Below are 24,411 nucleotides of genomic sequence, written 5' to 3'. Positions count from 1 at the left end.
AGGGATTATGTCTTGGGATCTTTTTTTAATTAGCCGAGAAAATCAAGTATCAAGCTTCATATCTGAGCTACCTCTTATAGGGTGTCTATATAGTAGGGATATCTCTATGCCATCGCAAAAGTTCCAACCTGGCAACGCACAGGCACGTGTTGAGAACCGTTTCAATACACCTCCAATTAAGCGCGCCCACGATTTGGCTTCCGTTAAAATGAGCTTTTGGTCCTAGCGCTCTTCTCAGCTTCTTTGCCCGCCTATCTAACCCTCTCCATCTATGTGCTGCCTGCGTAGCCGGTACAAAGCAGCTACAATATAGCAACAGCATAGAAGTAAAGCGTGTAATTAGAGATCTAGGTGCGGATGAGGGCCCCTCGATAAACCAACCGATACCCAGCCAAGAAAAAAAAAAAGCAAGCATGGGCGAAGGAGCGAAATTAGCCGAACCGGAACCGGCTGGACCGTGGGTTACGATTTTCGGAAATGGGCACATACACCGCACACACACACACACACACACTTACACCTTAGACCCCAAGGAGGATCGTCTCGTGGAAGGTGTCTGATCAGTGCCGCACCGTTCGTCCTGCCGAGCGCAAGCGCCGTTCCACAAGGTGTATTCTGTGCGCACGTGCGTGTGTGTGTGTGTGTGTCCAGATTTCTTCAGGCCCCGAATCTGACACCCGTCAAACGAGCCGGGGCCCTTTCGGGAAAGTGCCAGGTCCAAAAAGTGTCGCTCAGTAAAAGTTTCTTCCCATTTTTTTGTTTGGTTGTTGATCAAATTATTATTGGTGGCCTCTTTAGGACGCCAGATAATCGCTTATCAGGCGTGTTTCGTGCGGCCGTAAGCAGGAGTGGATCGATCGAAACTAGCAATCAAACAAACCGAAGAACAACCAGCTCATACCACAAAATAAGGTAAGTCCACGGCTCGAATTACAGCGCCATCTATAGCACGGTCGCTTTCGGTCTAGTGGTAGTGGGCAGCGTGAATAGTGAATGAATTTTAGCAAACCGCCCGGCACTTCCCGCCCTTCCCCGGGGCGAACCTCTCCGCTTGCCAAGCAGCAACAGTATAGGCTTGCGATGGTCCGGAGGGCGGGAAAATAGTGCGTTAGCAAATATCTCCGAAACCGAACACCTCCAGACCGGGAGCAAGTAGCTCAGCGCTAGTTTGCTGGTGCTGGGGTGTGCACATTTTTCTTGCCAACTACCGATTTGTTGGCCATCGCTCAGCAACTTTTGGGGGTGGTTGGGTGTCTTGATTTTCTTTTTCTCTTCGTCTTGCTCTTTTTGTTTCTCGTCCTCCCGCATTTGCAAGATCCAAAAAGGCGTCGCGTGATGAGGACTGTTTCGGCTGACGCATGTAAGAAATTCCTGACCGCGTATGCGCTAGGGTCTCTTCGCCATCTTACTACATACTTTGGCACTGCTTCTTATCGATTTCGGAGCTTGCCTGCTGTAGTACATCCACCCACTAAGGCCAATACCAGTCCCGAATCTGCTGTGAATGGTGTTCAAGTTGAAGTTGCGATGAGTGCGAAGAGGGAGAGAGAGAGAGAGAGAGAGACTTACCAAAACACAGGGTGCAAGATACCGGAAAGGGAGCGTGAGATCGGGGCCATACGGTGCCGGAGAGACAGAGAGCGAAAGATGGCCCTGAATTTTTGCAAAATAAACCCACCCGCCAAACAACCCGGGTTGCTTTAAGTGGAACGCACGAAACGCAACAACCGCAATCGGAAGACCGCGCGACCAGCGCAAAGCTCAACGAAAGGGGAAGTAACATGGTAAAAGGGTGGGAGGCAGTCGGGAAGGCCGGTGGCGAGGGCAGTGTGGTGTGGTCGGAGGTCTAGATTTCAATTTCCCTTGATCATGACCTTTCCGCAATGGTCAATCAATTACGATTGGCACCGAACGGGCTCGAGAGTGTTCGTACGGATATGACGGCTCGCATATGTAGGACACCCACTGATCTGCGGGAGTCCCCGTCCCGGTCGAGGTGGTGTGGAGAGTTTTTGCGAACATTTTTAGGGGCCAGCCAGCATGTGATGTGCCGTGCTTCCGCGAAGCATACGCAGCTGCACCAGCTCCACCAGGTGCGCTGGGTCACCGTTTCCCCTATTCCCCATTATCCCCCGTGCCCATGTCCGGGCGAGTCTGCGCCCAGCGAGGAAACCGGTGTGGCGTCCTTCGACACAGCACGGGTCGCTCCTGCTGACGCACGAAAGGTGTTAGCTTACCGGTGAGGCGCCCGCACCACGACGTCCGTGGTTCCGTGATGCGTCAGCGGATTAGCTGGCGCGAGGACACCCTTTTCCGGAAGATGGCAGTTTTCCTGGATGTTCTAACAACAGGCACGGCAAGAGCGAGAAAAAAAATCCATATCGAACAGCACTTTTCGTATCTGCACATGATACGGGCTCGGATTGCAGTGAGGCACATTGCGCAATCGGATGCCCATGCGCCCGATTCCCCGAAAAACGCCAGGATCGGGGCGCACAGCCAATATTAAGCAATAGTACACTGGCTAGCTGGCTAGCCTAGCAACAAGCGAGCCAGCGAAAAATCGCTCGCTCAGGCTAAAGCAAGCATTAGGGTGGCGGCCGAAGAAGACGAGAACAACACGCGGGGCGCTCGCGGATATGTCTTCCGGGAGTCTGAGCTAGCACTTTTGACGCCAGCGTATCGTGTATCAGTGCTTCCTGCTCCAGTTACGTACGGTAACTGGACGGTGCTGGAGAGACCTACCCTTCTACGTTTCTTCCGCTTCAAATGCTGCCCTCTCTGCGATGCGTGACGCACCGAAGTTGCGGGTGCGATGATGCTCCAAATTGAGCTATATTTTATTCCCTCAAACCGTGGTTCCCTTCCTGGTGCAGACCCTCCGGAAGAGAATTATTCTTAGTACGCACCCCAAACTCGAGGTAGCGTCCAAAGATCACGAAAACCCCGAGACGGACCGAGATTAGAACGTGGGCAACGGTGCGTGATTCGGGGCGCAAGAACGATCGAACCATTAACGCACCAACGTGTTGGGGTTAGATTTTTTTTCGGGGGAGAATATTAACACACCAGGAATGCATTATGATAAGTAGGTAAGACGTGCACGTGGTAAGCTCAAATCAGATCCCCCCCCTAATAATCAACACCAGTTTCTCTTTCACTGCGCTTGGGCCCACTCGATCGTATCTGGAGGAGTTCTGGATTTTTGTGGTCTACGCAATGCAATTGCCGTGACGTTCGAAACTTAGTTGCCTGTTTTTCTTCTGGATTCTGAATTCAGACATCAGTATATCGTTTCACCTAACATCAGGTGAGGTGAAAGTAAAATTTTATCACCAACTCTTCAGATCAGATAGCGTCTTCGATTCTCTTTGTGGCCAGTGAGCAAAGACACACGACAACGTTTCGTATACCTTATACCGAGCAGCTGTTCGCGCCCACCTAGGGTAGTGTGGGCTCAAATTTTCGTTGGACTAAGTGGGTGTGTGTGTGTGTGTGTGTGTGTGATTTTTGAGGTCTAGTTCACCATTCTGCTGTGTTAATCAGACAGGTTGATGCTGTAGATCTTTTGTCCATATGACTGAACTGGTTCAGGCTGGGTCGGGTTCGGGTTAGGAAGAGCTTGAAACCTGCCGCGTGCTAGCGTTGCCCTTGTTGCCATACCTGCCGACCTCTCCTGCACACACTCACACACACGCTCATAAATACAGATATTCACATCCTCCGAAGTGGCCGGGGCGGTACACGCATCTTGGCTAACCTTCGGTATTGGCAGACGCGGAAGAAACGGCAAGGAAGAAGAAATCAACCTGATACCAACAACGATTAGACGATCGAACGATCAGGCTCCTGCCGAAACCTTGCCACCACGCACACACACACACAGCGCACAATCCTCAGGAAGTAGGAACGCTTAACATAAGTTTGACAGCAAAGAGTTGCTGGGCTTAGAGTCAGACCTTAGCTTAACGTGCAGATAGCTGGTTCGGGACGCATTGATGTGGCGCAGTCACCCGGTATCGAAATGCTTGGACGAACCCATCAGCCGGTCCCGTCCAAACCGGTCACAGCAGTGCTAAAAATTTTGAGCAGAAGCGAACCACCAACAAAACCGGGCACTTACAGACACACCTCCACAGCCTGTCGCCCACATATACCCCCCCCCCCCCCGCCATCCACGATCGGCATGACCTTCCAAAGCGTTCCGGACGCGGCGTGCGTACAATGCGTTGGTGCGTCAGACTCGTCGATCTGTCTGCGGCAACCGACAGCTGACAAAAATCCACACAAGGATCGGTTTTTTGGCAGACTGCAGCCCGCGCGCGCGCACGCACACACACACACGCACACCGGAAAACCGGTTTAACGCAAAATTTATTCTAATTCATCGAGCTTTTTCCTGCGAAAAGCGATCAATCAAGCGCAGCACGATTGTTATATAACTACCGTGGACGACCGGCTGGTCCGGTACCCTTGACAATGACTGTCAAACCGGGCGCGGACCGGCGAGATGGGTTTGGTTTGGTAGGGTGAGGGGTGGGAGGAGGGAGGGGGAGGGGGAGGAGGAATGGGGTCGTTTAGTGTCCCGGCAGCACCAGTCCTTGCAGACGGTTGAACGTGCTCCGAGTGTGAAAGGAGTCACCGCAACCGTACAGGACGCATACGACCGTTCGGTCCGAGAGCAACCGAGTCCGAAGAAGAAGAAGCAGGGAAACGAAACCAATTACTTGAGTGTCAGAATCTGCCAGGAGTATGGCTAGATAGCCATAAAAACACACACACACACGCGCGCGCAATCCTGTTAGGCCGCGGGCCAGTTGGGCTTAGTGGGCAGTGCTAGCAGGATAGCAGGTTTGGCGTAATGAAATCTGTCATAAATGACAGATGAACCGGACCGTTCCTAACAGGCAACAGGCCAGCCAATTAAGATACAATAAAAACCCAAACAGAACGTCTCATTATCTGGCTTCTCCCGATCGCCTCAAGCATGAAGTAACCAATCATATGACGTAAGTGAACCGGGCTCCGAGCCGAGGTCTCAGGAGTCCTAACCCCCATGAAGTACGCCGAGAACGCCTCCGAGTGGGTAACTGTTGTTGTTTTATCGTTCTGTTTTATGCTTCCGTTTTTTTATTTTTGCAGCACGCCCTGCAGTCCCATGCTAGAAACCGTGTCCCCCTGAACACTTTCACACCGGGATCGTGAAAGTGGATCTCCACTCCCTTTCTACCATCTTCCATCTGTGTGCCTGACCGAAGGCGGATCACAATTTGCCCGCGGGTATCATTCGCACCAGTACGCCAGTTTTATGGTTGCGGGTTCTTCGGCTGCAATCCAGCACGCGGCTCAAGAATTCGCTATAAAGCTAGTGGAGCGAGAGCTGGACAGACTTGCTTTCCCGTTGGGCATCTCATAAAAGAAAATCAGTTCCTGGTTCTGGTTACATGGTTCGCCCTGTTTTATTGGTGCTGCATATTTTTTGTTGTTTCGCTAGATCCTGTTATCTCAAAGTGTGTGCATGTAACGTGTGTGTGTGTGTTTTTTTTATTATTATTTGCGACACACCGATCGCCATTACCCTTTTCCCTTCGAGAACGTTCTTGCTGCCCAGTGTGACCCTTGCGCCATTCACGTTCGGCGCTATTTACGGGCTAACTAACGGTAAACGGGTTGCGGATCCGTTTGGATGTCCAACACCCTCGAAGGATGAACCTCCTCCGTTCCGGTAAATGTGTACAGGAAACCGTTCACATCGTTTGCCGTTTGTTTTTATTGCTCGCGCTTTAAGATGCTTCTCTTGAATTTTATTTCGTTCGTTCGTGATTGAGAATTTACGTTCGCGATTTTTATGTTTCGCCGTTCGCCCAAGTCAGGGTAAGGCAAACTTTGATCATGCCACTGTAGTTGTAAAGTTTCGTGATCGCCACTGTCGAGGCCAAGAAAACGAGGCTCCCTTAGTTAACAGAAGAACCTTAGTAAGATGTCTCTTATACAAGGAGCTTTATACGAAGACCCCCTGCTAACAGAATACAAGGACACTGATATGAGGTCCCTAATACAAGCACTCGAGATCGCTAATGCCATGTCAAAAATATGAGGTCTCTAATACAACCCCCCTAACACGTATCTGCTAATAGGAAGTCCCTAATACGAAGCCCCTAATACGAGGTACTTTATACGACAGCCCTAACTCGAGACTCCTAGTACGAGGTCCCTAGCAGGAAGCCCCTAATATGTGGTCCCTAATACAAAATTCCTAATATGAGGTCCTCACTAAGAGGTCTCTTATAAAAGAACCCTGGTACCAGGTCCCCAATACAAGGCCCCCAATACGAGTTCCCCAATACGTGGTCACTGAAACGAGGCCCATAATAAGAGTCCCTTTAAATTAGGATCTTTATACGCGACAGTCGTCGAATCCGTAGGAGGCTTCACTTCGACACGCGACCTGTTCACGAATTTTGTCCGACACTGTCTCCCCGTACTCAGGACTGACTATCCCCAACTATGAATAACAATCATGTCAAACAAGCCAACATAGACATACCAAGACCTCTCAGGACTCTCAGGATCTAGCAGGTTTTTGAGTCGTAGAAGACAAAGATGTTCGTTCTCTAGAGCCTGTCAATTGAATACAATAGAGTAAAGAACAATTCTGTGGAGAGATGACCATCTTCATGTGCCTCATGTTTGATGAAATATCTGAGATCAAATTGCCCCAGAAATAATCTAACTTCAACCAGCTGAAGTTATTGCGTGGCGAACACTGGCTGTAAATGGTACCGTTGTGTATGTTTTATTAATCTTAAACATTCTGCACATGGCATCTACCTCGCATTGCTTTCTTCGTTGCCTTCTGCTTGACGCCTCGAGGGCATCGCTGACGACTGTCAGTTCCTCCGCTGCCACTTACTTTCTCTGCTCTACTCTCTTGCTTTCATCCGTTGCATCATCATCATCATCATTCTGCTGGTCAAGAACTATTTCTGCGACGTGTTGTTCGCCTCATGTTTGTAGTTACTTTAGGTTGCTGATATTGTTAATCACTGCATTTGTTGCGTGATCTAAATGAACAGTTGTCATCATTTTTAAAGAAGTGTTTATAACTCAAGTAATCTGAAGTTTTCTGAAGATCATGTCCAAATTTGCTTATAACCTGATCTTGCCATTGTTTTAAACTTCGTATCCAATTCAATGTCTTTTCTTAATCACCGCTGTCCACTTCTATACCCTACCCCGTCCACGTTCGCTTTCAAAACGCTTCTCTCTCGTTTTGCTACCTCGCTTCCTCGCTCTCTTTCTCCAATGGTGATGATGGCTTCTTATACCGATCGTATCCCCATTCCTCCGAGAGCTTCGATCAAGATGGCGATTACGAATCCCCCCTCCCCCCTCTTCCTTCTCTCTGAGGGGGTGCTCCGTACTTGTCCCACGCCCACCCGCACACGACAATCGATTCGCGAACGGCAAAACGAAGGGAAAAACGTTTTTATTCGCGTTCCCTTCTTTCTTTTTTCGTACCTCGTGAAAGTGGTTTTCTGGAATGCAATGATCCAATTCCCCGAACGCTTCTGCCCGCCTTCTCAGCACCGTTCCTCCCACACCTCCCCGACCGCATCCAGATTCTTCTGCCACCATTAGCTGGAAATAAAAATGCCTAAAATGTGGTACCGTTCTTTCGCTACTCGCTCATCATTCCGCCCGGTCGTTCCGCAGCTTCCTAACCTCACTTTTTCATACCGTCAAAGGCACACGAAAATCCTTACCAAGCGAAACGGTACACTTTTGCGTGTGATGCAAACCACGAACATATAAACCGTTTTATGTCTTCCTCCATGGTTTAAGTAGTTTAAGCTTACAACGGATTTTATTTTTGATTTTCCCCATCTTGACGTTCATATTTTTGGGGCGCAAAAGAAAGCGAGAATCAAGTCGTGATATTTTGAGGTTGTTGTTGTTTTTCTCCCCACAACACATTCCCAAAACCGGTGCTGCCTTACATAATGCGAAGGAATCGGCAAAAGAAAGACTTTCAATGCTTGTGGCGATACCCAAATTTATGTCCGCCGTGTGCACTGCATCTGCATTGCTGAGAATGAGGCTGGAGGATCGGCGAAATTTGCTTGCCTGGCGTGATACGAGATGATTAAATTTTTGACAGTTCCCGCAAACTCCTCTCCAGAAGCGGGCTATCTTTCCTCTCACTTCTGAAGATGCATTACTTCCCTGCACCGGGAAACCACTCGGACCCTGGAATTGGTTTTTTGATATTGAAAATTGATGGCCTTAATTCTACCGCGACCCGAGTACAGCCGGGGTACGTATGTATGCGTTGCGTAAGAAATGGCGGTCAATAAGTTTGACCATCGGTCCCCATTTGGTGACCGTGTGCCGTTTCGATGCGGTGGCGTCGAGCAGTCGGGCGGGTGGCAACCGGGAGATTGGCAAACTTTGCCACGTGGAGACGCACAAACGCAGCACAGGATCCCGGGGCGAGCTGTTAATAGGGTCAGCGAAATGCACTAAATTGCTCATTGCCAGCCAGTTAGTCGATTCGTCCTGTCGGTCCTGTTCGCGGTCACAGGCGAATTGAGCCCAATAAATTGGTGTGGTGTCGAATCAGTTTAGGGCGGCTTCCTGCAGCGACCCTGTCTCATCCGTGAGAGAGTGAGAGAGACAGCGAGAGCTAGACTGCTCAACTGCCTTATTACGGTTGGGGGAAATGAAAATGTAATGAAACTCCAACATCATGGTTCGGTCTAGACGTGTATCCTCATATCGCGAATTAATGGCTATTCTAATCCCGTTAAGCGAGATCCCGTAGAATTCGTTCCTGGGTTTTTACTGGTTTCGTCGCACTCCTGGTCCTCGTCCCATCACTTCACCCTCAATTAGAACCTCATGAAAAGGTTGTAGACCTTCAATTTTGGACGCTAAGAGGCGTGAAGCGCGTGGAAATGGATGCAATGCTGCTCTACCAGTCCATGTACCAATGATTCGACGAATAATTGGCAATGACTCGGGAAGATTGCTCCGAACAAGAAAAAAAAACCAGCCCAACCAGCTGGCTAAACACCGAGGTAGCCATCAAGATCAGCGCTGTATAGCTTTAGGGAACACGGTTGTACGAGGTAGGCACCGGATGAGCTAGAACACTCGAGACTCGAGCGCTCTAATAGAACTCAGAGCCAGAACTCCACGTACGACATGATCGAGTGAAAGGAGATCAATCGTTGCCCAAAATCCAGAACCGGAGCGCGTTGGCGTTCGTTCTTTTGGCGAAACTGGATGATGGATAGCACGATCAATGCCAATCCCGCTTGACAGCATGTTGCGCCCCGGGAGCAACCAAGAAGAACTAACGCCGAAGAATGAGGACGAAGAAGAACCCGGCCGAGACTGTTTGGGGACAGCGTTCTGACGTACGTAGCCGCTTTAGCTTGCTGTCCAAAATGGTGATCACTTATCTTGTCCAAAAGCGAACCACGCAGAACTGGCCCGTATAACTCCCACGATGACTTTGGGACGACATGGTCATATCGCTGGTGACTGTGGCCTAAGCTTGCATACTGCCGTTCGGTTCGCATGCAGTACTTGAAACCCGGATATACGTTGCTGACGACACCAACTTGCCTTCACGACTGCGAGCTTATCCCGGGCTGCTGCTGTGGACCAGAAATGCAGTTGCGGCTCTGACCTGCTCACTTCCCTCGCCCTCAAATCCTTGACCGAGCAACCAGGTCAAACCACAGAAAACTGAAGAAAAACACAGAGAGCATACCACAGACAACAACAACAAATATCACAACAGTTATATAAAAGCGAAACAGCGAAACTGCTCAATCCATTCCAACTTCTTAGGACCACTCCACGGGAACGCTGTGCCGGGGAGAAACACGCCAAAGCTTTGCAGATCCAAATTCCGCGGGTCTGCAGATGCCCTGAAGGCACAAAATAAAACACAACCACACTAAAAAATGGCGCCACTTCAAGTGAGCTTCAGCAAAAACAAAAATCCACAGAAAAAAAAATACAAAAAAGAAAGGACTCACGCCACGGCATCGGGAAAGCGGTGACGGTGACGGATCACGGTGAGCAAAAAAAAATAAACAAAACAAATAGAGCTTTGAGCGGGTATTAGAAAACCTTGGACCAATCAGTGCACTGACAAGAAGTAAGTTCGACCAAAAAATTGGAGCACCAGCGTGGTGAGGAAAGAAAAATGGCACAACAGCCGAAACGCGATTGCTCAAGCTAATCGCACTGATATAATATATTTTTAGCAAACCAAGTCAGCAAAAAGAAACGGATAAACAACCCCCCCCCCCCCTCCTCCCTCTCGACACCCGCTCGCTCTTATCTCTCGCCTACCCCTGTGATTGTGAATAACAGTAAACACAACATAAGCTCACTGCGCACCACCATTTTGGGGACGCTCCATTGGCGGGAGGGCGGGAAACAAATGCAGGCGCCATGACAGTTGTGGCTGAATGAAAGTTGTTTGCTTGCACGATGTCGTCCCCTGCGGGGACGATCGCGACGATCGCAAATCGAGACCAAACGCCTGACGTTCGACGTTAGTTGATTTAGTAGTCAGGGCATCAGCATTAGACTTCAAGCTGCTTTGGTTGATCCTAAGATATTGATTCATCCAGGTAGTAGTTTATGGTGGATAGCTAGATCGCCAAGAGCCGATTCGGTGTTCTAGCTGCCAGAACCTGATGTGCGGACTATTGCGCACTGGGTGATCAATGTATGCAACTCTGAGAGAACTCCTCAAGAGTTTGGGTAATGGATGGATCAGCTAGGGTGGTGTAACCATAACTATACATCCAATTACGCAATGTTTGGAGCTTTGGTAGAATGAGAACAAGGTGGGGAATGCTCTCAAAAGAGTCCTCTCGATAGGAGCAGGAGAGAGAGAGAGAACGAGAGGAAAGAACGATACAGACAGAATGGAAATTCTCGGCCGAGCTTTCAATTGAGCAGAGGGATCGTCTCTTTACCGTTTGCCCTGGTCACCTTTTCTGTAGCTTTGCAGCGCCCAGTACCACCGGAGGGCAATGGACTATAACCGTAAATCACGGCTTACCGGTATTTTTCCTTTCGCGTCTTGCTGTGCCACGTTCTAGCATCCAGGACGGACGATTTTATAGCCGTTTTTTGTTTGTGTCTGTATGTTTTTGTTTTTCGTTACTTGCCGCTTATACCGGCAAGGCACGTGCGAGCAAGTCAAAACAAAAACCGAACCACTGCTATATCGGTGCTCCACAACTCACCTCACCAACTGCTACGGGTCCAATGCTCCAAAGTTGATCTAAATCCGTGCGGCCCCAGAAGGGGGGGAAACAAAACGTTGGAGTTGCTGTTGGCCCACGTGGCGTCCACAAGAATTCTGACTATTTTGTTTTGGTCCACTATTTTGTGGTTTCCCACCCAAAACAATAACAACGAACAAAAAAAAAGGAGCTATAAAAAAACGCGCGCCAAAGCTGGTCTTCCGAGTGGCGTGATAATATGGAAACCAAAACAAAAAATGGGAAGTAGAGCTGAGCTTTAAGCAGTGAGAGGGAGAGAGATAGAGGACTTGGGGGAAATGCTGAAGAGGCTGTGCAAGAGAAGCGTCCGCAGCTCTATCTGCTTCTCAAGCTAACATGGTGGGCTCGAAATTGGGGCACTTTCTAGATTTACGTAACAGCGCATGATGCCCTTCACGTTGACAGGGTGGGCCAGATCGTTGAAGAACGCTTCGGAGTTACTGTTACTGATCGGTGCGGTGTGTCCAAATCCGAGCCTACTAATGTTGACTGTCAAACTGGTCAACCTGGTAAGTGTCAGCTGTCACCTGCCACTGAGTAGAGCATAGCAAGAGGATCACTGAGGTCACTGAGGCTACTAAGTGGAGTATATGCATCTCTCTTTTCGCGATGTCGTTAGAGAATCACTTTTCTGGAAAGCTATGCTAGTGGAGTTAGTTAGCTAGGAGGAACGAATCCTCGCCATCTAAAGTAACTCTCGCCCTTGTTCTAAGCCCAAGTTCCCGTACCCTGACGTGTGCATAATCCGGATCTACTTCAATGCACACGATTTCACAACATTAGAAATCTGTATACATCTTACCCTGACTTTTCATCTTCGTGTGCCTCCTTCGCCTCCTGGCACATATGTGCGACCCGTAGCCGGCAAACGGTTTGGTGAAAGTGAACATTTTTCCTGGGATTGATGGAAGACAGTTCCAGCAGCTCCAGCACCAGCAACCAACATCGGCCGAGTTGCCTTTTTTTCCTCCCTCATCCCCCGAAACCAATTCCGGCGTGTCGTGCGGTGCGTTGGGAAGCGCCTGGAAGGAAAACCCATACCTTCCCAATTAAGGCCGGCTGCGGACTGCGCAAAAATGCGCGTTGTGGTCTAGTTCACCCGCTGTTGTTTTGGTTTTGGTTTCTATATATGTGCGCTTGCATGTAGATGTTGTTAGGTTTATTTTTTATTGCGGTTGTGGTTGATGGACTTTCGGTGCGATCGCCGGGCGGAGTCACCAGTTTTTCGGAGGTTACACGCAGTTCCAGCAACTGGAACATGAACCGGGAAAAATACGTACGTCATTGTCGGGTTCGGTTGCATGTGGCGCCATACTGTTGGCAATTCGTGAAACCGTTACGTGAAATTCCGTGCCCGAAAGCCAACCGTCCAGCCGTCAATCTTTGCTCAAATCGCAAAGACAGGATCTGCGCCGCCGTTCCAGGCGATTGACGTGAGCCAAAGGTGGTTGTTCCGACGGACTGGCGAAGACTTGCGCGTGAATGCCAATGGGCAGTGTTTTGTACGCCCCTCGATGCCTTTTTTTTGCGGTCAGCAGTTCACCAGACAAAAAACACGAACCTCAGCATGCCGAGAAGTCACTGGCGCCCTACCGGACTGGCGCTGCAAGCCAGCGACGGGGTGCACTGGTGGTATCGTTAGATCCGCACAGTTGTTGCAAATCGTCAACGTAACTGTAGTGCTCTGACATGGAATATGCGAGGGGTACACTGATAAAGAGACTACAACGGACAAATAAAAACAAAACTCGGGGGGAGAGTTACAGCTACTTTCGACAGTTCAAACATATCTGCCAAGATGAAGGACTAGCGAACAATTTTCGGAGTCCGAGCAAAAACAAGCGTTTGAATCACTCTGGCCATCATAGGCGCCCATGACAGCCGAATGGATAGCGATTGCATCAGATAGTTCGAGAAAGCGCAACTCCCTGTACTCCCTGGACCTCCTCCGGATTAGCCCAGCCTGGAACCTTCTCGAGGGAAAAGAAAATACTCACGGCGATCATCACCCACAACAACATGCGATATAGACGAGGTCTCCAACAATCTCCAGATTAAACGCAATAGAACCTAGGTGCACGTCTAGGATGGCTGGGCCAGGACAGCAGTGGTGATCGATTAGAGAGAGAACAAGAGAGGAAGAACGAAAGAGATGGATAAAAAACAACAGAGAAACCAACGGATCAAAACAAACCCCCAAAAGCTCGAGCGGACTGCAGCTCAGACGGATAAGGAACCTCCAGCCCAAAACAACACATCATCAGGCAACAGAAATTGCCGTTGCAACGGGCTCAAACATAAAGCGAGCTGCACGATTTTATTCCAAACAAAATAAAAACAAAACCATTCACACACACACACACACACACACACACATACGAGCGCGCGCTCGCACACGAGTACGCGCTCACTGACGTTGTTTACACGCGGAGAAGGCGACCTCAGTCACGTGAAGTTTGGTTGGGAAATTTTTTGGAAGGAATTCGAAAGATTCCGTAACCGTTACCTGGACCATTGACCCTGTGCCCGTTGGCACCGCTTCATCCGCAACCCCTTACCCCACCCCAAAAGCTCCCCTCCTTTTCCACCATCTTTTCTCCCACCCCCCAACTCCATCTCTCCCCCTCCGTCCTTACACAGCATTTGTTTTGTTGCATGCATACGACGACGGGTTGTAAACAAAGTCCCGGGCCAACACCTCGAGCCATTTGTTTTGGTAGTTGCTCTTTTCTTCCTCGACGCAACAACAACGCTAAAGATTGTTTTTGTTTCCCCGCTTTCTGTCGATCTGCATCTTGATTTGATTGGAATCAGATCAGCAACGGTTAGCTTAGGCAGCTCAGGAACAACCGTGCAGCTCCATATGACGCATTTTGCTGTCCCGGGTTGTCAATGAATGAACCACGTTAAACAACACGTGTGTCTCATATATCTGGGTACAAAATACCTTGTTGTAATGTGAAACTACACCTGGATTCCCTCGCCACCAGCCCCGAATCGCCCAAAAGGTGCAAATATGGCGCCGATATGCGGTGACGTCTTAACCCTACTTTGGTGCATTGCCAAACGAACGCCGGACGCCCTTGCGCGGGAAGAAAGTCGTTGAAGAGTGGTTGCGAATGGACTAGCATCAACCTCACGAGCGCGTGCGTGTGCGTGTGATACTAACATTGAACTTGACACCGCGCGTGGCTCCCACGTTCGGTGCGTAGTATGCGTACGCCCATGCACATCGCACAACGCGTGCACGCCGGATCATAATCTCGGGATCCGCTTTCGTCGATCAGACAGCGAGGCTTGGCGGGCCCCCGTCCAATAGCGCCACGACTCGTCCAATATCCAATATCCGTAGTAATTATCCGGGTCCTCAGGGCGAGATTCTTGGAGAATCCTCCAGATGTTTTAGCACTGCGGGGGTTAATGAGGAAGGGGAGAGAGAGAGAGAGAGAGAGCTTTCCCTTGCTGATGTTGGTGACTTTAGAGTTGTTTACGTTCCCATTGCGAAATACATTGCGAAGTTGTCGAAAGTAGGTGGAACAGAATAAGAGCACGAACGCGTTCTCACCAGCGCAAAAGCACAATGTACCGTAAGAATGTTTTCGGGCTTTCCCAGCCCTTGGTGACCCTTCAGACCTCTCGCTCGGGCGTGGATTACTCCAGCGGCCAGTTTTTCGCCAGTTTTTTTTTTTTTTGGCAATTCATTCTACTCAGGAGTATTTGGGGAGGAAAGGCACATCCAGAAAGAGCAACCAAGAAAGAAAGAAAAGAAAAACTAAGTGCATGAATTTCTAGCGGTTGCTGAAGCTGAACCTCGGGGCAGAAGTACGGACGGTCTAGCTCTAAAGTGACTGGTTCCCCATCGGCAAATGTCAGATATAGGAGCAATTTTCCTTTCTCTCTTTCGAGCCACAAACACACACACGTTCTGGCACATTCGGTCCCGGGGGATTGGAATTCGCGTTCTCGCGATGAGGCCATGGTCCGGACGTGCAAGAACCTCCCGTTTCTGGAACCGTTTCTGAACCGTTGTGTGTGCGTGCGTGTGTAAGCTCACCGGAGAATTTGACGAAGCGCAAAAAGAGGTCGAAATTGGGAAGTTTTGCTTTCATCATCATCATCGTTCGTGGCGACGGTATGTTGCGCAGCAGTGCGGAATCCCCCTTACCAAGTGGACTTTCGGAACCGCTCCAGAATGGGAAAAATGGCGATTTTATTTTGCTCTCGGGTGTTGCCGGTTAGTATCACCCATCCCATCCGACCATTCGTAAGGTTTGGGGACTCTTGAACCTTAACTGGTCCAGAAGTAGGTTATTGCGTTCTGGACGATGTTTTTTTTTTTTTTTGGTGGGTTTGTTTTTGGTTTTTGGTTCTTCCCATCCTACCCGCTGTTGGCCTCGCTTTCTGGTTGCTCTGGTGCTGACAACAAACGGTATATCGGTAGAATGTGCAGAGAGAATGCGCTTAATAAATGTCGCCATGCTTCGTGCGGTTAGCCAGTGATGAGGGAGTCCGGAGGGCTTCCGCGGCGTCGTATGGTGTGAAGCTGTGACATCAAACGCCAGAGCTTCATACTCGCCTGGTCCCCTGCTGACAACTCAATTGACCATCATCGTCATCAGACGTCGGCATCCAGACGCTGTCCATATTCGCGCCAATCTTTAATTGGGGTTTCGCATACGGTTCACCTTCACACACAGGGACACTCGCCAGCGTTGTCAAACCACACGCGCGCGCGCGCTCGCTCGCCATATTGTACGCTTCTTGTAAGCGCTTCCGGCCCGTACGAACGCACGTGTTGCAAAAGGAATCGTTTGATACCGCCAACTTACAAAATGAAACGTAAATAAACAACAATAAACGTTATGGCGGCAGAGTAGTCCTCTACTGTTATTGTCTTCGCTCCGCAAACAGTCATCGCTCACTTTTGCATCACTTTCCCCTCGGGGAATAGAGGGGCGAATGGAGGGGGGGGGGGGGCTGAGAGTGTGATTGGAAGCTATTGGAGGTCTATTGAATTGCATATCGAATGCGAGCAATCAGACGGCCAGCAGCAAGGAAAGCATCATGCGCCGCAGTACATGCGCACTTCCCTGTCACTTTCGTGTAGCTCCTGCGAGTTAGGCAATCGGCATGACATGGCGCACCGAGCGCGGTGCACAAGCGCTACTTGGTGCTTTCGCTTTTAATGAACCAAACCCGCGCGGCTCGGTACAGTTGTCCCTAATTCGCCCGGAACGTAGAAACACTTCGACAAGCTTTCCTGAGGCGGATATTCGAGTTTTTTCGGATATTCTGGAGATGGGGATAAAAGAAAATGAGAGCTGATGGTTTTAATACGCCCATCTGTAGAATAACTTTGAATATCCGGACAAGCGTTCCTGAGGCGTTTTTTGGCTGTTTCTCGAATATTCTGATGAAGAAGAGATATTACCAGGAAAGCTGAATTCAATGTTTTTTTACCACAAACAAACTCCTACCAAAGAAAATAAATATCGTTATCATATTTTTTTTTTCTGGCTGGGATCAGAGAAGAGGTTTTCGTTATCTTGGGATCACCTCGCCATCTATCATACTCCTCTTCAACCGAACACACTTCACCTGAATAATCAAAAGTCGGATCTGCATTTCCGTTTGGCCGGGACGTTATGGCGCATTATGCAATGCCGGATGGGTTCCAGAATCCAGACATTCCTGTGACTGTCGATGACACCCCTCCCGGTTATGGGTTGCGTTATCGCTCTGCTCCTCCAACCCTACCAACCTTCCAGATCCAGTGTGTTGGTATCAATCAACCGATAAGTGACGCTCACGTAGCGTAAGGCATTAGCTGGCCTTCGACGGATGGGACCTGACTATCCCGGGTAAGACAACGAAAAAAAAACACTCGTACGAGCTTGCAGGTGTTCGCCTAGACCGTACTTTGGCTTACCCGTACTATATTCGGCAGTACTTTATCGCAGGCCAATGACGTATTGGTTGAAGTTGCGTGAGTTGGCAGGTTTCTGTTGGTAGCGTACAATTTTTTTTTTTTTTTGCTCCCGATCCCCGTAGATGGGAGCAAAGCGTTTCCGGATCGCAATAACTACTTCCCCGGTAGGTGGGTGTGAATGTCGGAGGAGGCCCGCTACAGATTACTGACTATCGCCGAACTATTGTTGGACGATTTTACCCACCTGCGGTGATTAGAAGTGGGTTGTTGCGCCAAAACTTTATCTACTCTGTGTGAATGAGTTAATATAATATATTGGAAGCGTGTATGTTTTTTTTTTTCGCGCCCAATCACCTTTTTTTTGCTGAATGGCTGATGAGTAATCTCTAGTTCGCTATCTTAACGCTCTCCCTCCGTGTAATGCATAGCTGTGCGTGGTGGTAATGCTGGATGCACGAAACACGTTACACTGCAACCTAGTCATCGTGTGGCTTTCGCCCGAGGTTGGGTAGGTCGTGCAGAAGACAGAAGTCACTGAAACGTGCCCCAGACAGGACGCACAGGAGCACCAAGCGGACGCACAGCTTACGGGTAAGGGTTCAAGCGATGCTGGAGCTGCTGGGGATCAGGGCCCCTTCGGTGCAACTTCGGTACAATCGATTCCACTATTCAAATCAGTGTACCGTGCGCGGATCCTGACGGCGCGCCGGGCATTGCGAGAGGCACATTAAGTCAGCAGACCGGCAGGATTAGGGCGGCTCGTCCAAAAGATGCCAAGCAAACAAGGCCCAGAATCGTCGCTAGCGCTAGTGTGTGTGTGTGTGTGTGTGGTGTGGGTTTGTGTGTTAGATCTGCGAAACGAAGCGCACACGAGAAACCGAGAGCCGTACCTCGCGCACTGACCCGCCTTTCCTTGTGCCTTTCTGTCGCCTTGCCTCGTGTTTCGCATGCTGTGTTCTTGGGTCCTGCCTCGCCTCGGTGCGCTTTAATTCTTGCCCCGCGGTAGCAGAAGCTGTGATTGATACGATTCGTTTGCTGGTTGTGGTTGAACTCTGTTACGCTTCTTTTTCTTCTCCCTGGACAGACGGCACGGGGCACCGACAACGGACGGGGGCACCGGTACGGACGGCTGGTTGGTTGGTTGGTTGGTTCTGCTCTAGTACAGCTACGGTCCACACGTCGCGTACCGCGATCAGTCGATTCGGCGCAATGGAGAAGCTCGGTTCGATGATGGAGTACCGGTTGAAGACGCTGACAAGTTGGATGGTGCGCACCAGCAACGGCACGCTCGAGGAGCTGCTGAACGACGCCTGCGACACGCTCGTCCTCTGGCCGTGGACGACCGGCCTCTGGTACGGGACGCTCGGTGTCGTCCTCACGTACGGGTTCTACCTGTTCTACTATCAAGCGATGGTGTGGAAGCGGGTAAGTTAGTCACCAAAAAATAAGCAGCAACCACGCGACCTATCAACCGCAGCTCACGCTCTGTGTCACGGACAGGATCTCACCGATATCGGCTACAATCACATCCTGGATGCGGCGCGCATCGGCAAGAGCGATCGCAAGCGAGTCGACACGGTCAACCGGGCTCGGAGGCTGCGCAAGATCGGCGATCGGCTACCACCTCCATATCCGAACGGTTGGTTCTCCGTCCTGGAGTCGGAAGATCTTGCCCGTGGACAGGCGAAAGCCGTCGACTGTCTCGGTCAGAATTTGGTCGTCTTTCGGACGGATGAAGGTGAGGTGAACGTGCTCGATGCGTACTGTCCACATCTGGGTGCCAATCTCGGTGTTGGTGGGATCGTGCGAGGAGACTGCATCGAGTGTCCGTTCCATCACTGGTCGTTCAGTGGACGGGATGGCCAATGTACCAACATCCCGTACAGCAAGTCTGGCACGGTACCGAAAGTGGCCCGGCTGCGCAAATGGCGATCGCTTGAGGTGAATGGGTTCATCTTCGTGTGGCACCACGTCGACCCGGAAGCCGTACCGTGGGAGTTCAACGTGGTGCAGGAGATTGAGGATGGACGCTGGGTGTACTACGGTAAGAACGAGTTTCTGGTCAACTGTCACATCCAGGACGTGCCGGAGAATGGGGCGGACGTTGCACATCTCGCTGCCGTTCACGGACCCAACATGATGTCCGGTAGTGACATCCGATACTCACGTCCTGCCTGGGCTGACTTCGGGATGCACTCGTGGCTGGCAAGGTACGACATTGCTCTCTTCAAAAGCGAAAACAAGCGCTAACATAAGGCATTCCAATCTACAGCTGGCAAGCACCGGAAGAGGGCGATCCAACACACGTTGCCAAGATGGACCTGGTACACTCGTTCCGGATCTTCAACAAGTTTGAGGTGGGTAAAATCGATGTCCGTGCGTATCAGATCGGCCCCGGATACGTGCAGCTGATGATGATGACCGGCATGGGACCGTTTGTCGTGCTGCAGACCGTTACACCGATAGAACCGCTCGTCCAGAAAGTTATCCATCGTTTCTATGCTCCACGTACCGTGTGGAACGCCATCTTCCAGAAGTTTGCCATCCTGGCGGAGAGCATTATGGTGGGTAGTTGATAGATATTGGATGGGTTAACAGTCGGGTAATGTGATGTATATCTCTCGCAGTTCGAACGCGACATGATGGTCTGGAACCACAAGCAGTTCATCGACAATCCGCTACTGATCAAGGAGGATCGTCTGATCAAGGCCTACCGGAAGTGGTACAGCCAGTTTTACTCCGAAAACAGTGTCAGCTTCACGATGGCCAAGGAAAAGCTGGACTGGTGAACTGCAAGTCAGCCACTGCCTCAAACACCCAAATATATATGTAAATGAGTACGCGTCGCTCGGGACAGCAGTAGGACGTCCCAGAACTAGCACCAAGGATGGCGGCCTAACAGCACCGTGCAAAGCGGTGCAGTGATCTTCTTGTACTTCTAGTGCGTTCCCAATCGACATTAGGTTGAATCTGCAAATGCTATAGCTTATAAACAGAGGAGAGAAAACAGAAACGAAAATCTCCCACAAACTTCGGCAACGAAGCCCAGCCCCGGGTGAAGTGCTTGCCGAGGGAGGGGAAAACCTTCTAGATGACAAGTTAGCATGCTATTAGAGATAGGACTATGAACATAATAAAGATAATCAGTTTTGTATTTTAACGTAACATTCGTATCGGATTTTAATTAACTTGAGGGGGATGTGCGTGGGATGTGCTTATCTAATCCGCCTACAATGTTTTTGCTGATTGCCATTTTGTTTTCTTTTTTTTTCTCGGTGGCTTTAATCGGGAACGCTATCAATCGCGAGATGTTCCACGTGATCGTTTTGAACCGTTGGGAATACCGGAAGTTGAAGGCTCGGAATTCGCGGACCGTTGGACATCTGGGCTATTCAAAAATTAAATAACGATTGGTCCGTCCGACGATTAATGGCGCATTGTGTTCCCGTAACCGTGAACCGAAATGTCGGTAGAGGAGTGATGGATCAATTCTTCGGCATTATCGAACAGCGTGACGCGCTGAAAGCTTATCGTGCGTGCCTTTAAAAGAGATCGCAGTTTAAAAATAAAATACTATAAAAAGGATGCACGTGTACACTTTCAACATTACTAATGGAGCTGTGGAATAAAAAATCGAATTTCACTTATTCTTCTTTGGAGCTACAAGCTTCGAGAACTTCGAGGGCCTCTGTCTACATTTTCTGGATTCCTTGATTTCAATCAGCTTCAATAGCTTGAGAGTCAATATCTGGTAGATCGGGATATAGGTTCGGATGCGATTTGATCCCGATGAAGTTGTCTTGCTGGCTGGGGTTCCGGTTGGTCCTAGGTTGGGATCCTGGCTTCATTAGCACTAAACCCTTGAGAGCTCTTGAGTAGCTATTTTTGACTTCCGATGACTTTCACTACAATTTCTCGTAGTTAGATAGTAAGCGTCCTGAAGATCAGGTGAATGGTTCGGAAGGGATTCAATCTCGAGATCTTTGTATTGTCAATCGTCAATTTTGTGAGAGGTTTACATCGGCTGGCTTCAATTACCCATCCTTCGAAAGTCAGCGTCCTATACATCGCGGGAAAGGTCCGGATGCGTTTTGAACTTGATATTATTAAAACATCTGCTCTGCTCGTCATAAACACACAAAACTGTAAAAAAAAACTAATACGCTTTTCTTTTTTTAGATAAAATTTGAATCAATCGTTGCAATTTGCCGGTAGTGCGCACGCTGTCATATCCTCACTGCACACACAAACCAACCGGTGACGAACTCGCTCTCATATATACCAGTTGAAACATTTCAGTACCCCCTTTCAAATGCTCGATGAAACATTTCACACACTTCAGGCGAAAATGTGACGTTTCCATTAAGGGGCGAAACCGTTCCTGTTGTTGTCATCTTGCGTACACTGTTGCGGCCAACTTTTATTTACGTTCCGTTTCGGTTTTTTGCTCCCTTGCTGCAGCAGAGCCTAGCGATTTTGTAACTGCAAACACCGCTTCCAATCGAAAGGTACCGGCATCCGGTAGGCTCGGGACGTGAATTTTCATTGTCGCCAATTTTGTTTTAAGGCAAGCAGCAGCAACGCCTGCTTTTGGACGACTAAAAACCGGACGGACCGAACCAAGCGCACCGTGTGTACGTAAACAAACTGCCTTATCATTCTCGCATTTGCTCAGGTATGTAATGAGGTTAGGTGCACCCGGAGGTGGGTGGGACAGCTGTGGCAAGATACTTTACATCGGAAAGATAAGATATCGCTGAAGCGAATATAACTCGCATAATGGGTAATCCATCATGAGGGAGCTGTTGAGCGATACGGGACGAGTGCGATGAATTGTACCACTTGAATTGTAAAGAATCTTCCCTACAACCCCTTCCCCTCCCAACCACCCCGTTCTCCACCCTCCCATTTGCATTCACTTTCGCTGCGACAAGTAGCAACAGCGTTCGGGTCAGTCTACCCGTAACGCTTCGCCCGACTGACCATGACTGACGGACCCGTTCGTTCCAGCGTGCCGACGATGAAACCGACCGGTGACGTGTTGGCCGCCCTGCGGAAGCTGATGAAGAATCTGCCCAACAATCTCGGTTCGATCAACGCGTACATCATCCCGTCGAACGATGCGCACCAGAGCGAGTATCTGGCGGCACGGGACGAGCGCCGCGCGTTCGTGTCCGGGTTCGACGGGAGCGCCGGTACGGCGGTCGTGACCGACCGGGAAGCACTGCTCTGGACGGACGGTCGCTACTATCAGCAGGCGACCAAGCAGCTCGACACCAACTGGACGCTGATGCGGGACGGCCAACCGACCACACCGTCGATCGATGCGTGGCTAGCGAAAGCGCTGCAACCTGGTTCCCGGGTCGGGGTTGACGCGAATCTGATCACCGCTGCCGCCTGGACACCGTTGCAGACCTCGCTCAAAACGGCCGGCTGTACGCTGCTGCCAGTAAGCCCGAATCTGGTCGATTTGCTATGGACGGATCAACCGGCCGTACCGCACAATCCGCTGCTACCGCTTGCGACCACCTTTACCGGTGCGACGGTTGCGGAAAAGTTGGCAATCGTGCGGGAGAAGCTAACGGACAAGCGAGCGTCGGTGTTGGTGGTGAGCGCGCTGGACGAGATTGCCTGGCTGCTGAACCTGCGCGGTACCGACATCGATTACAATCCGGTGTTCTTTTCGTACGTGATTGTCACGCCGGACGCACTGTACCTGTTTATCGATGCGGGCCAGATGCAGCCCGCGGTGGAGGAACACTTCCGCGCGAACGGGGTGACGGTGGAGGTGCGCGGGTACGAGGAGATACATACGGTGTTGCGCGAGCTGGCCGCAAGTACGCCACCGCCGGCCGGTGGTGGTCCGCTGGTTTGGATCAGTTCCGGGTCGAGTTACGCGCTGGTGGCACTGGTGCCGGAAGAACGCCGTCTGCACGATATTACACCAATCAATCTGATGAAGGCGGTCAAGAACGAGACGGAAGCGAAGGGTATGCGGGACTGTCACGTGCGGGACGGCGTTGCACTCTGCCAGTATTTTGCGTGGCTGGAGCGCTGCTTGAAGGACGGTACGGCGGTGGACGAGATCAGTGGGGCGGCACGGTTGGAGGAGCTGCGTAGCCGTCAGGCACACTACAAGGGTCTCAGCTTTACCACGATCAGTGCTTCCGGACCGAATGGTTCGATCATACACTATCATCCACTGCCGGAAACGAACCGGCCGATTACGGCCCAGGAGCTTTATCTGTGCGATTCCGGTGCACAGTATCTGTAAGTTGGAGCTAGAAAGCGGACAGTCACACACACACATACTAATGCTTCTGTATTACCCCAAAAGCGACGGCACCACGGATGTAACGCGCACGATGCATTTCGGTCAACCGACCGCGGAAGAGATACGCGCCTTTACCCACGTGCTCAAGGGCCAGATTGCGCTCGGTACCGCCATCTTTCCGCGCAAGGTGAAGGGTCAATTCCTGGACACGATCGCGCGCAAAGCGCTGTGGGACATTGGGCTCGACTATGGGCACGGCACCGGGCACGGTATTGGCCATTTTCTGAACGTGCACGAAGGCCCGATGGGCATCGGTATCCGGCTGATGCCGAACGATCCAGGACTGGAGGAGAACATGTTCCTGTCGAACGGTACGGAATGATTTATGATGCACCTTTCTCGTCACTTTTACCGGTGTTTTATTTTATTTCCCCTCACCCAGAGCCCGGCTATTACAAGGACGGCCAGTTCGGGATCCGGATCGAGGATATCGTGCAGGTCGTGACGGCAAACGTAGGGACCAACTTTGATGGGCGTGGCGCCCTGACCTTCAGCACGGTTACCATGTGCCCGATCCAGACGCGGCTGATCGACGCTAGCCTGCTGACGGTGCGGGAACGCGATCATATCAATGCGTACCACCAAACCGTGCTGGACACGCTCGGTCCATTGCTGCGCGAAGCCAACGACCAGGAAACGCTCGACTGGTTGGCACGTGAAACGAAACCGATCTAGTAGTAGCACGGGTGTGCAATCCCGCGGTACGGATGCGGGAGTAGACTGTTTCGATTTCATCGCATTAAAATTATGTTTTCTTAGTATTGATTCGGGTTGTTTCCTTGCCAAAAAACTCTTTTCTCATTTTAGAAGCCATTCAAGAACGGGTGATT

At 50.4% G+C, this 24,411-nt stretch overlaps 2 protein-coding genes across 4 annotated transcripts; both read left to right on the top strand.

Moving 5' to 3' along the window:
- Nucleotides 1-559: 559 nt before the first annotated feature.
- Nucleotides 560-20,412, top strand: LOC118502971 (cholesterol 7-desaturase). Of its 2 annotated transcripts, none has more exons than XM_036035753.1 (5): nt 560-912; nt 18,332-18,672; nt 18,748-19,457; nt 19,520-19,811; nt 19,875-20,412. In XM_036035753.1, exons 2-5 carry the CDS (start codon nt 18,457-18,459, stop codon nt 20,034-20,036), a joined length of 1,380 nt encoding a protein of 459 aa, XP_035891646.1. In that variant the 5' UTR covers nt 560-912; nt 18,332-18,456; the 3' UTR covers nt 20,037-20,412. The 2 variants fall into 2 exon arrangements, with proteins under 2 accessions (XP_035891646.1, XP_035891638.1); XM_036035745.1 differs by lacking the exon at nt 560-912 and adding an exon at nt 17,711-17,838.
- Nucleotides 20,413-21,624: 1,212 nt separating this feature from the next.
- Nucleotides 21,625-24,346, top strand: LOC118502924 (xaa-Pro aminopeptidase ApepP). Of its 2 annotated transcripts, XM_036035675.1 has the most exons (5): nt 21,625-21,755; nt 21,815-21,922; nt 22,258-23,517; nt 23,585-23,892; nt 23,964-24,346. In XM_036035675.1, exons 3-5 carry the CDS (start codon nt 22,268-22,270, stop codon nt 24,254-24,256), a joined length of 1,851 nt encoding a protein of 616 aa, XP_035891568.1. In that variant the 5' UTR covers nt 21,625-21,755; nt 21,815-21,922; nt 22,258-22,267; the 3' UTR covers nt 24,257-24,346. The 2 variants fall into 2 exon arrangements, with proteins under 2 accessions (XP_035891568.1, XP_035891558.1); XM_036035665.1 differs by lacking the exons at nt 21,625-21,755; nt 21,815-21,922 and having other exon boundaries at nt 22,191-23,517.
- Nucleotides 24,347-24,411: the final 65 nt, after the last annotated feature.

This window comes from Anopheles stephensi, chromosome X, assembly GCF_013141755.1.
Source record: "Anopheles stephensi strain Indian chromosome X, UCI_ANSTEP_V1.0, whole genome shotgun sequence".
In the NCBI taxonomy this organism is placed as follows: domain Eukaryota; kingdom Metazoa; phylum Arthropoda; class Insecta; order Diptera; family Culicidae; genus Anopheles; species Anopheles stephensi.
Note: the sequence above shows the minus strand (reverse complement) of the source record. Positions and strands in the feature narration are given on the sequence as shown.

Bases quoted from the DNA above. Each gene is read 5' to 3' on its own strand.
- LOC118502971 (XM_036035753.1), top strand. From the start codon at position 18,457: ATGGAGAAGCTCGGTTCGATGATGGAGTACCGGTTGAAGACGCTGACA. The intron at 19,458-19,519 runs GTACGACATTGC...TCCAATCTACAG, and splicing joins ATGCACTCGTGGCTGGCAAG to CTGGCAAGCACCGGAAGAGG. The intron at 19,812-19,874 runs GTGGGTAGTTGA...TATCTCTCGCAG, and splicing joins TCCTGGCGGAGAGCATTATG to TTCGAACGCGACATGATGGT.
- LOC118502924 (XM_036035665.1), top strand. From the start codon at position 22,232: ATGACTGACGGACCCGTTCGTTCCAGCGTGCCGACGATGAAACCGACC. The intron at 23,518-23,584 runs GTAAGTTGGAGC...TTACCCCAAAAG, and splicing joins GATTCCGGTGCACAGTATCT to CGACGGCACCACGGATGTAA. The intron at 23,893-23,963 runs GTACGGAATGAT...CCCCTCACCCAG, and splicing joins GAACATGTTCCTGTCGAACG to AGCCCGGCTATTACAAGGAC.